At 35.8% G+C, this 13,183-nt stretch overlaps 1 protein-coding gene across 2 annotated transcripts in view; it reads left to right on the plus strand.

Moving 5' to 3' along the window:
- Frl (formin-like protein) overlaps positions 1-13,183 on the plus strand; it is a 189,744-nt gene that overhangs the window by 149,196 nt on the left and 27,365 nt on the right. For both annotated transcript variants that reach the window (XM_089108397.1, XM_089108399.1), the window contains exon 18: positions 8,118-8,282. In XM_089108397.1, the coding sequence (XP_088964523.1) occupies positions 8,118-8,282 (165 nt within the window). The remainder of the gene's footprint in view (positions 1-8,117; positions 8,283-13,183) is intronic.

Raw genomic sequence — 13,183 nt, forward strand, 5'->3', positions numbered from 1 at the left:
TGCTTAAATAACGAGGAAAATTTCAGCCAATGAAAACCATGTCTTATCTCCATCAGTTCACGCGACTTGATAACCCCAATCTCTTATCAGGTCTTAAACTATCTCAACTCTCACAAGGTTGCAAAACAACTGACGTGCATAAGTTTCCATTATGTTTCTTTCGTATTTTTCTTTCCCTTATATCGCTTATAGTCTCTTATCTTCAGTTTTTCTCTCTCTTCTTGGAAAAAATATGCTGAAAGAAACGTTGCAATTAGACCATATAACGAGTATCAATGTTTATTGATAAGAATTTTGATATATCGTTTATTGATAAGTATCGAGTATTGATTTGTACCCAGAAAGGAAATTTTTGAGTTCACAAAAGTGTACCCTTAAATCTCTCTTCAAAAGGAGCCTGTTATTTTGCAAAAAAAAAAACAACAAAAAAACTCGAAATGTTTCTGAAATTTCTATAATAAACCACATCTATTATGAAAAACAGGTTCCGAAATTGTTAAAATGTGGCCCATTACCGTTCGTCAGATACCGTCTTGCGAACGGTTTCCAGTATTGATTTTTATCAAAAATTTTATTTGTGTACGAATTATTTTTTAACGGATTTCTTGTAAGTAAATGATATATTTGTGGGAATCATTTTCGTTTATCAGTGACAATGTTGTTCATCAAATTGTAAACAGTCCAGATAAGAAAGTAAACGCACTTGTTCGGTTTCTTTCTCTCTCGTTAGACAAACAGGATCTATTACGTCAAAAAATGTAATGATTTTGTCATCAAATACCTTATCAGTGCATGTGCTTACAATTAGGACTGACATCCGAACCAGAATGCTAGAATATCGATTCTAAAAGAAATCATATAAATTATCTAATTATTACAATTATTTAATTAATTGAGGTTCAAAATTATCCATTTGATTCCATCGATAAACTGAACAAGCCAAGTATCTCTTGAATTGTAGATCACGCAGAGGATTCTCAATTTCGCATCACAATTTTTTATATATCATAAGTTTTAATATGGCTCATTTATGGCTGTAACCTATGACGTATGGGATACCACCAGATGGCTAATTTGACAGTGTATATATATATACAAACCTTTAAATTAGCCAACCGGTCAACCAGTATTTTAAGCCTAGGAGTCCAGCTGGATATAAGGAAATATATCAGGAAAACAATTCTTATTTCATAATATTCAGAATAATCCTAGTTAACACACTTTGCAGGGGGAGAGCCTTTATCTTCACTTCTTTGACTGTTTTTCCAGTTTTTCTAAGAAATTCGTGAATTACTTAGAACCTATATATTCACAGAATATATACCCCCAACCCCCTAATGTGTAAATATATACCTAGAATTGCATCCTCAATCTAAATATAACATCCATGAATTTCTTAGAACCTATATATTCACAGAATATATACCCTCACTCCCCTAATGTGTAAATATATACCTAGAATTGCATCCTCAATCTGAATATAACATCCATTCCACAAATGAACTTTACTCCCATATTAGCCATGTGGTGGATCTCCATGACGTATGACTTCATTCGCATCCTGTATATGAAGATGCATTTTTTTTTCTTTTTATCAAAACTGTATTTGATTATAGCATTATCTTTTGTCGAAACGAATAAGAGTTTTAATAGGATAAGTCCTTTACTAGACAGTGAAAAACAAATACAAAAATTCTGAATATTTTGAAGACACTGTCGGTCTTCATCATCAGCAGAAACACTAAAGTATTATAATTAACATAAACTACATTTATATAGAAAAAAAATGAAGCTATTACATTTGCAATAAGTCAGTGTAAATCCATCACCAGTGTGAATGAACATCATGAATTTTGACAATTGCAACAATGATAGAGTGAGGGTCCTGACAATATTTGAGGATGCCAAATTTTCCTGCTATAGGCCACGTTTGTTGATAAGAACCTCATATATAGTAAAATGTATAGAAATCTAGTGTTTGCTATTTGTGATTAGCTGGATTTGGAAAATAGGTGGACTTCAACGGTCCTCTTTCTTTTAATGAGCAGGATTAGCAGAGGGCACAGAGTACTGACCCTAGCTCACGCTGCAAATTTTGCGAAATGTACTGTGATTTAAGGGTATCGGTCGTCTTTAACTGGATACGTCTTAAAGTCTTAACTACTTGTAGCGTTAATCGCTACCAGCTACTACGGCATGCCAACGGTGTACTGAAGTAGTATTAAACTTAGGTACTACTTCTGCTACTAATAACTCATTGCAATATCATTATGCCTGAGGCAAACACGGCTGCTCATTCTGCTTCTCCACCCCAATCAATTCAAAGCTTCACTCTTTACCCCATTTATTAAGCTCTAGTTTCCTTAAAGTCCCTTTCTGAGGCGAATTGACTGTATGTATCCTTTTGCATTAGTAAATGACGCCATTGTCATTGGTCATCTTGTATATGAAGATGTTGTTTGGTAGTGCATGACGCCATTGTCATTGTTATTCGTCGTCTTGTATATGAAGATACTGTTTGGTAGTGCATGGCGCATTTGCCATTCGTCAAATTGTATATGAAGATACTGTTTGGTAATGTATGATGCCATTGGCATTCGCCATCTTTTATAGGAAGATGTTATTTGGTAGTGCATGACGTCATTGCCATTCGTCATCTTGTATATGAAGATACTGTTTGGTAGTGCATGACGCCATTGCCATTCGTCATCTTGTATATGAAGATACTGTTTGATAGTGCATGGCGCCATTGCCATTCGTCAAATTGTATATGAAGATACTGTTTGGTAATGTATAATGCCATTGGCATTCGCCATCTTTTATAGGAAGATGTTATTTTGTAGTGCATGACGTCATTGCCATTCGTCATCTTGTATATGAAGATACTGTTTGGTAGTGCATGACGCCATTGCCATTTGTCATCTTGTATATGAAGATACTGTTTGGTAGTGCATGGCACCATTGCCATTCGTCATCTTGTGTTTGAAGATGCTGTTTGGTAATGCATGATGCCATTGGCATTCGCCATCTTTTATATGAAGATGCTGTTTGATAGTGCATGACGCCATTGCCATTCGTTATCTTGAATATGAATATGGTGTGTGTTGTCAAAAATTGTGTTTCATTACAATGTTGATAGTGGAACCTATAATGATAAACGACAGACCTCACATGAGGGGGGTCACTATAGAAAAGAAAGGTTAAGGTTGGATAGATGAAGTGGCAAATGTGGGTGAGATGTGACCCTAGTAAAATGACTACGTACAGAACATTCAGATCCAGTTTACCACGCTAATTCATGGTTGCAGCGATAGCAACAATCTATTAAATAGTGAAGGAATGATGTTGTGTTTCGTTAACGAAAAGGAATTGGTAATGATCATATTTACGGCATTCGGCACAAATTAGTAAAGAACGAGCTGTAGCCCAAAGTAACAAAAAATTCAGAAACTTGTTTTGAAAAAAGAAGAGAAAGTGAGGGAAAGTTGCTGTTTAAGCTGATTCAGGAACTATAACAATGTTATCGAAGAATATGTAGTTAAAATGTTAAAAAACAAAAAAACAAAACAAAAACCTGCTTGGGTAGTATCCAAACACATAAAATGTTAAATATAACAATACATCTTTAAACAGTAGTTATTACGGTGCAGCGGCTATAGGACTCTCCTCTGGAGAAGGAGGATCGAAGTCCAAGTCGCTCAGCTGCGTGGATATACTATAATTCAAAAGCATTTTTAGCGTATTTTATTTTCTCGAAAAGAGAGTTTTTGGTTTTATATTTTTGGATAACACAAACAGTGACAACCAATTAAAGTTCAAACAATTGATTTTTCCGTAGTAAAGTAAATCCGAGAAAACTGGTTTTCCTTTGGCTGATTCGTTTTTGCGTTTTATCCATGTAATGCTAAATACAGCCGAGCCGTAACTTGGCTTTATCAAATAGTTCGTGGTAACGAACTGTAAGTAAGGAGCGACCCGGCTCAATGGTAACCGAAGCTGTAGAAAACGGAATTTTGATACCAATGGATACATCAAAAGAATCATATTTTAATGCTGATTTCAAATATATAAGTTTCATCAAGTTTTGTCCTACCTATCAAAAGTTACGCGCCTGAAAAAATTTGGCTGATTTTCGAAAAAAAGGGGGAAAGACCCCTAAAAGTTATAGAATCTTGATGAAAATCACACTATCATATTCAGCGTATCAGAGAACCCTACTGCAGAGGTTTCAAGCTCCTATCTACAAAAATGTGGAATTTTGCAATTTTTTGCCAGAAGAAAGATCACGGGTGCCTGTTTATTTGTTTTTTTGGTGTTTTGTTTTTTTTCCAGGGATGATCTTATCGACCCAGTGGTTCTAGAATATCGTGGGAGGACTCAGTGGAACGGAAATTAAAATTTATTGTGCTCTTCTTAAGTGACCAAAAATAATGGAGGGCAACCCCCCTCCCACGCTCATTTTTTCCCAAAGTCACCCGATCAAAATTTTGAGATAGCCATTTTGTTCAGAATGGTCGAAATTATGATAACTTTGTCTTTCTCGATGACTTAATTCCCTGAAGTCCTTTGGAGAAGGGCTGACTGATATGAACTTTACCCAATGTTAACACGTAGTATTGGTTATTGGGAAGTATACAGACGTTTTCAGGGGGATTTTTTTCTGGTATTGGGGGGGGGGGAGTGGGTCGGGGGTTATGTGGGAGGATCTTTCCATGAAAGAAGTTTTCGTGGGGGAAGGAACATTGCTATGAAGGGGGCGCCGGATTTCCCAGCATTATTTAAAAAAAGATCAGAAATTATTTATATATAAAAAAAAACAAGTTTTCTAACTGAAAGTAAGGAACAACATCAAAACTTAAAACGTCAGAAAACATTACGTATATGATTGGGTTCATCCCCTAGTCAATACCTTGCTCTTTAAACCAAAGATTATTTAGTACTTTCATAAGAGCTATTTATTCTAATTAACGCATTTGTGATTAAGGGGTCATTTTTAAAGAATTGGAACAAAATTCGAACTTTAGCTTAAAGAGCAAGGTATTGACTAGGGGGCGAACCCTCTAATATACGTATTAAAAATATATGAATATAGAGGTTCGTTACGTAAGTTAATTCGTAAGTACGTATATTTATTACTAATAAAAACGTTCGTAAATAAAATTAAACAGGTTTCGAGAAAGCCATTTAACCAAATAAAATTAAAATTAATATTCAAAATTTTTTTTTTAATTATTCGTGTACTGTGGGCAAATGTCAAACTCGGCGTTAATTAAAACGCGTTCAAAAATTAAATAAAAAAACAAGTTTTTTTTAAACTAAAGCATAGAACGAAGTTAAAACTTAAAACGAGAAGATACGGATCTGTACATGAAAGGGGCTGTCTCCTCCGCGGCGTCTCGCTCTTTAGGCTAAAGTTTGAGTTTTTCGAAACTCTATTTTTTTTAAACAATGAAAAACTTTAGCGTAAAGAGCGAGGCGTTGAGGAGATGACAGCCCCTTTCATATACGGAATAATTTCTGTTCGTTTTAAGTTTTAACGTCGTTCCTTACTGTCAGTTAAAAAAACTTGTTTTTTTTTATTTAATTTATCTAATATCGACATATGTATGCCCTGACGAGGACAGACTGGTATTAAAGGTAGGAGCTGTTCCGTTGTTGTGAGATGGTTTGGGGCCTCTGCTCTTCGTAAGTTCCATTCTCCATCCCGATCTCCGACAGGGAAATCCTGCTTGCAAGACCTCATATTAGCATCAGGGTGGACCTCATGAGTTTTCCTAACCAAACTTCTGACTGTTAAGTGCTGCATGGTGACCATGAGGAGTGGCACCCCTGGAAGAAATTATAGCCTGGTAAACAAGGCAGTATTAGCAGTGTATTCTTATGAATGGACAAATTCTTCTGGGTTTGGTTTATTTTTTTGTTTTTTTTTGGGGGGGGGGTTGAATAACCTCTTCCTAGTTAGGTTATGCATTATGGGTTGCCTCTCCGTAGTAGCATAATATTTGTAGTCTTGAATATATATGAGTCGGAGTAGATAATTTCGGAAACCACACTGCCTTTCCATGACGATAAAATAAAATAAAAGTTCAAAATAGGGATAAAATCCTTTTTAATAGACAGTGTATAGAAATTCACAAAAATACCAGATATTTCAGACACATATACAGTGATGACGGTTACTGTATATGTGACCGAAATATCTGGTATTTTTGTGAGTTTCTAATACACTGTCTATTATAATGGATTTTATCCCTATTTTGAACTTTAACTTTATTGTAATGAGTCGGAGGTAGTAGGCTTGAAATTGTATGTGCAGGATTTCGACTCTTGTTGATAAGAGAGCGTCGCCAAGTGCTAAAAACCAGTTTGTGACCAAAATTGGCCCAGGATTGGCCAAAGCCTCCATTCAACTGGAGGTCCAAGGAACTTCTTCAAGTTAGAAACGTAGCTAGGAATATTAGTGAGAATGCTATATGTTTAATAGAGAGGAGGAGGGGCCTGTGCGAAATTATTTGAGCGATAGATCATATGAAAATAAGAGGAATGCAAAGAAAGTGGAAAAATCATTAAAATGTGAACTAAGAAGGTGTGAAGTGGAGGCCATGGATAAAATTACCGAAGATCTGGAAGGTGTGGCCAGACGACATAAAAAGAAAATTTTTGTACTGGCATGTTAATAAATTGAGAGGAAATAGTCAATCCGGAATTATTCCAGTTAAAGATGAGAACGGGGCCAAAATTAGTGAGAAGGAATGAGTTAAAGAGAGATGGGCAGAACATTTTGAGAATGTCCATAACCGGGATAGAGTTTCAGGAAGAGGTATAGGAGAAAGTTTGTGACACTTTTGATGTGAAGGAAGATTTATTTTGCGAGGTAGAATTAGTGACAGTACTGATAGGATTAAAAAATAACAAGGCCCCTGGCGCTGATAGTGTGGTAAATGAATTTTTTAAATATGGTGGTTGCGAAGTTAGAGATAAGTTACTGAAGATTATGAATATTATTTAGAGGAAGGGGAAGTACTTAGTGATTTTAGGATAAGCCTCTCCATAAGAAAGGTGATGAGAGTGAGTGTGATAACTATACAGGCATTAGACTGGTTTATGTAGGAAGCAATTTACTTGGTATGATTAAATTTTTTAGACTTAGAGATGCTTTAAATAAAGTTTTTAGGAAAAATTGTGTGGTTTTAGAAGAGAAGAGGATGCATTGGCCAAATTTTCATTCTTAGATTAATAATTGAGAGGTGCCTGAATATCTTGAGAGGAAATATAAGCCAGATTTGAAAAGACATACTGTATTTATTTATTTTCTTTTTTTTTGCAAAAGCAATACGTCCAGAAAAAAGGGAAATAAAAGTTATTGTAGTATATAAAAACGAAGGTAAAAGGTGAATTAGAAATTTTCCAGCCTGTGCCAAAAAGTGTAGGTAACTTATAAGAGAGGAAGCTATCGCTAGTGTCGATAAAAAACATCAATGTCATCTAGTATTTTGTGACACATGGCTTTTTTCCAAGCTTTGCATTCGATTTTCTGTCAGGAACATAGATCAGACATTTATTACTTCACTAATTTTGCCAACTCTGCAAATTCAATTAACTAATTTTAATATTACACTGAAAAAATGCGAAGTGTCGTCAGACGTTAGATGGCGTTTTTTGTCCACACTTCAGGTTTTTTTGGGTTTTTTTTCGACACTAGAACCAGTTCCCACTCTGGTAAGTTGCTCATACTCTTTGGTGTGTGCTCTTAATCTGCTGATTATCGCTTTGTCTTGCAGAAGTTATTTATTACTATTTTTCAACGCTACTTAAGCTACAGAAGTTATTTATTACTATTTTTCAACGCTACTTAAGCTTAATCTAGTCTGAGGGGTTGTCCACCTTCTGCCGCCGGATGTATATCTCGGAGCAAGCCTTGTTTTGATACGCATGATTCACATCTGTTATGCAGGGTTTGGTGCATATCGCATGTCATACTTCCGCCAGGCTGCGCCATGTTTGGTTTACTTCGTGACGAGTATATAGCATACTCGTGTTATGTGCAGTGCGTGCAATAGATGTGCAAAAGCACACAATCCCTCGATTTAATCTTTTCTTTGTTTTTTTAATTCCAGGACTTTCTCGGCAACGCTGAAAGTAAATTGGTCAGACTTAAAACTGAGATGAAAAATGCACAAGAAGCATTTAGTGAATGCGCCGCCTATTTCGGAGAATCACCAAAACAGCTGGATGCAGGAATGTTCTTTGGACTCTTTGCACGTTTTGTTAAAGCATATAAGGTCAGTATACCAAGAGAAATAGTTCATAAGAGGCCTTTAGTGAATGATCCCCGTATTTTAGAAAGTCATCTTGTCGGTGGAATGTTCTTTGAACGTTTAGGCGCAGAAGGTAAGTAATCAATGAAAAATCATGAAAAGACAGCCTTCACTGAAAGCTTCTCAAGAGTCTCCTAAAGAGTTCGATGCCAGAATGTTCTTTAGGCTCTTTGCATGTCATGTTAAAGCATAAAAAGCTAAAACTCAATAAAAATGTACAAGAGACGAATATCCCATCTACTTGGAGGATTTGCCCCATCTGCTTGGAATGGCTCTTAACATCTTATGTCAAACTGTTTATGGCTAGTAGTTGATGAAAAATGAGCAAAATACATTCAGGGAATGCACCTCCTATCTCAAAAGATCTTTATTCAAGAATATTCGTTAAGCCCCTTAGACTTCTTTTTGTTTAAAGTGAAGCCCAGTCCTAGAGCCTAAACTACTACAAGAAGCCTAGACCCTGGACTAAAAAAACTGACCTTTTCACTCTAGCCAATTGTAAAACACGAGGTCGCAGATCAAAGTTTGATCATTTGATTAACACGGTCAAACCGAACTTAATATGCTTTGCTGAGACCAATCCCAGCCAAGGGATAGAGATTCGTGAGGTTGCCCTAGAAGAATACGCAATTCTTAGATGAGACCAAGACTGCCGTGGCAGGCCCACTTATGCCGGACGGGATGTCGCTAAAGAGCTATACTTCAGACTGTCCCATATTCTTAAGATGAACACCGTTATTAGTACGGCGCAAAATCCCCTGATTTACCATTTTTATTTGCGGAGGTTTCAACCTCCATCACAGGATATGGCTTTGCATTAAAGCTTCTGATCAGGAGGGATCGGTCTGTCTTTCTCACGAAAAGCTCAAAAGCCGTATCTCCACTCTCGCATGAAATTCAAAAATTGGAAATCACGAATTATTGACGAACTGAACTTGTATGTTTTCCCCATTAAATTTGCCACTGTAATTGTCACCTAATGCTAAAGTCCTTCTCCGCTATCTTCTCCCAAGCAGGTCATATAATATAAATTAAAGGGTTTCCCTCTCACTAGAATTTCATGGTTATTTTAGTAATTCATCATAAGCAGTTCCAGAGATGATTTATTTAATGGCTATTCATCTAAGAAAGGTCAGAACTTGACGAGAGATACTTCGTTAGGACGTCCTTATGTGTTTCTGAAAGCCTACTTACTTTTTCTATTTTTTATCTGAAAAGTTAGATGAACGGTTAAAAATGGGGGTGGGGTGGGGATAACTCAATGAAAAAAAAAAAAAATAGGATGATTGCTTACTTTTATCAAAGAAGTCCCTCTTTGCATGTTTTAGTGGATCGATATCTGAAAGTGGTTTTTAAGCCAAAAAGTGTTCCATAATAGTCGAATTAAATAACCTGGAAAGAGCTGAAAGGCTAGCCTGAGATATAAATTAGACTGAAATGACACTTTAGATGTTTCCAAAAACCGTCTTGAATACTCATGAGAGCGTACCAAAACTGAATGCTCGGAAAGGGTGATCTGTAGGGTGAAAGGGGTGATTTTGGTAACCTGTATACGCTTAGAATAGAGCTGATAGGACATGTTTAGCCTGTTTAAATAAACTCTACTACTCTTCCATTTCTTCCTTCTCTCTACATTAAATTTCTCCCTATAGTTACCGTGCTATCAAGCCCATAGTCGAAATTGTAGTTTTCTCTCTCTCTGGGAGAGGGAGAGAACTACCCAAACTAGCTGAGTGGTTAGCACCTTAGACTTGCAAATCTGTCCGGAAGGACAGGAGTTTGAGTCCTGGTATTGCCGATTATTTGGTTTGGAACGAGAGTCAGTGGCCTCACTCTGTAAGCTCAGCCAGAGTCAACCCAGTTCTAAACAGGTACCTGAAGAAATATGGGGATGGTAAGTAGGGAGGGTTTGCGGAAAAAGCAGGATGGATACTCCCCCCTCCAATTGCACTTCCTGGCTGAATGGCCATGAATCGGAGAGCAGCACCTCCAGTTTGGACTATAGAATCTAATGCCATATCCTTTATCTTTTTTACCTTTACATGAGAGTTACAAATTCCTTCCAGAAATAAATAATTGGTAATTTTATTACTCATGCTGACTTATTAAAACTAGGAACTTAGTAAGAATTAGGTTAACTTACGTTATTAACTAATTAACGTAAATTACTAATTTGAGCTCCCAAATCCGTGTTTCACATCCTCCGCCGTTTAATTAATGCAGCTTTTAACTTTCTGGGAGGGGGGCTTGCCTCTTTGCTCGCCTGGATCCGTCCCTGATGATGGTGGTAAGTTCAAAGTAAGTGGTAAACTTTAAGTCAAAGTAAAATTTTAAAGTAATCACTTAATTAACTTAAACTAAAATGAACTTTAAAGTATATAGTTTAAAGTAAAATGGTTTTAACCATAAGAACTTGAATCAGGGTCAAATTTACAGTCAGATTAAATTACTTTTATGATCTACGTATATCGTTGTTTTATTTTCAGAAGCCGGTTGAAAGAGGGTTCGTCCCGCTATTTTCTCAAGGTGTTTTTTTGCGCTCAGGGTTATCCAAAATTTTTGAGACTGAACTGCCAGAATGAGCAAAAAACGGACATTTTTAATATCCCTTCAGATATAAAACTGGCATTAAAAAAAAAGCAATTGATTTAGTCATTTGCTAGTTCCGTAGAGGGGGGCAAGGGGGTCCATATGTGAATGATCAAGGGGCATTATAATATTTTTTTTCTGCGAATTATTGGAGAAATGACGAAACGAAACGACGCCCCTGCTCACACAAACAGTGAGAAAACAAAGGTTTTAATTTTTTTGATTGTCCTAAAATTTTCACGAAAATTTGTTTATTAACAAGGCCTTAAGAATCTCCTTAAAATAAAAGTAAACCAAACCATAAATGAAATATTGAATGTTTTTAACCCAATTTTTTTATTGTCCTAAAATTTTCACGACAATTTCTTTATTAACGAGGCCTTAAGAATCTCCTTAAGATAAAAGTAAACCAAACCATAAATGAAATATTAGATATTTTTAACCCAAATTTATTTTTTCGGTGTCTTCACTTTGTGCCGAATCTAATATTCATGCTTTTGCACATTGTATAAGTAATTTCTCAAATGACCTCTCATGGGGTGAACATCAATCGGGACTGGTCGATCTCTGGTGCGGGAAAGCTGGGTTTGGTGATAGTTTAAGGATGCGATAAGATATTTACTTAGAAAAATCACTATCACAAGCCCCGAAGGGCGGAATTTTGTATTTTGAAAAAAAAACAACAAAAAAACAGGACATCCACATAAAAACAACAATACACTTAAAACTGGTTAATTACATAGACAGAATGGATAATTCCTTCATTGAACGCTCAGCTTAATCAGCTCTCGCTAAAGTCTTGTAGCTGACTCTGAAGGCCCATAAATGATAAAAAAAAACCGCATCTAAGGCCAAGAATTACCTGTTTACATCGAAAGGTCTAGTCCTTCTCTGTGGGAAACTCTGGTGGGATTTTACGGCACAGGTTAGTTATCCATCTCTAAAAGTCTTGTATTCGGCTTATTGCCGAATCTAGACACCCTTACTTCAGCAAAAAATACGGCACCAGTTTACGTAAAAAAAATGTATCCAATTCCTTCCTGACAACTATCTGCTATTATGCCTAAAGGTAGTAAGTGAAAGCGTCCTGGAAATCAGCTATTACGTTTCCAATCGCGTTATAACAGATTCGTATTAGATTATATTATAATATATAATATAGTATAATATATATATATATATATATATATATATATATATATATATATATATATATATATATATATATATTTATATTTATATATACATATATATATATATATATATATATATATATATATATATATATATATATATATATATATATATATATATATATATATATAGGGATGGTGGTACATATATATATAGGGAAATAGGGGTGGGGACAGATCGAGCAAAAGACAAACGAGGAATATAAAAAACATAAGAAATCAGAGATTTTGATATATATATATATATATATATATATATATATATATATATCAAAATCTCTGATTTCTTATTATTTTTTTTATATTCCTCGTTTGTCTTTTGCTCGATCTGTCCCCCACCCCTATATCATGCCCCACACAAATATATATGTGGTTTTATCCACTGTAAGAAAGTTGGAGTGAGTGACTGGATTAGAACGAAATTATTTTTAAGTAACCCTAATTCTAAGACTATTTAAAATAATTTTATGTACTTCTAGCTTACCCGTCACGAGTTCCCGCGACCTCAAAGAGGAAATTCAAGGAAAACCTCCCTCTCCCCGAAAAATTTTCCGCTGCAGAAACTACTTCCTTGCGCAGAATTCTCTTCTGCGGAAATCCCCCGGAAAACTCTCCACCTGGTGGAAAAGTCCACCTCGAAAATCTCCCCCCTCTCCAACAATTCCCCCTTAAAAAATTTCCCTCACATGTAAAACAGCGATCATATCTTTTGAATTTAAAAATATTTAAAAATTAGTTAGGATTATCAACTTAATCGCTGGGCCTTTTTGGATGATTAACGTCCAGGAAGTGTGAGCAACATTAACGGAAGCAGCCATCAAGTGTTTGTGTTCAGGGGTGTCTAATTTCAGTCAGCACGGAAAGTACAAAGAGGGCCTTGGCGGGGGGGGGGGGTATTTCATACCTAAACCCCTCGCAAGAATATAATCAACAATTTCTTAAAGTTTCTCGGCGATCTGACGAACAGTGTAATAATGCATACAGGACACACGCAGACATACATTTGATTTTATATATAGATATACCAAATAAAGTCTCAAAATTAACCCTTTTTTCCACGTTTTTCGTTTTCCAAAAACATAT

Source organism: Artemia sp. Qi Xiang Cuo, chromosome 3 (genome assembly GCF_049724085.1).
Source record: "Artemia sp. Qi Xiang Cuo chromosome 3, ASM4972408v1, whole genome shotgun sequence".
Taxonomy (NCBI): domain Eukaryota; kingdom Metazoa; phylum Arthropoda; class Branchiopoda; order Anostraca; family Artemiidae; genus Artemia; species Artemia sp. Qi Xiang Cuo.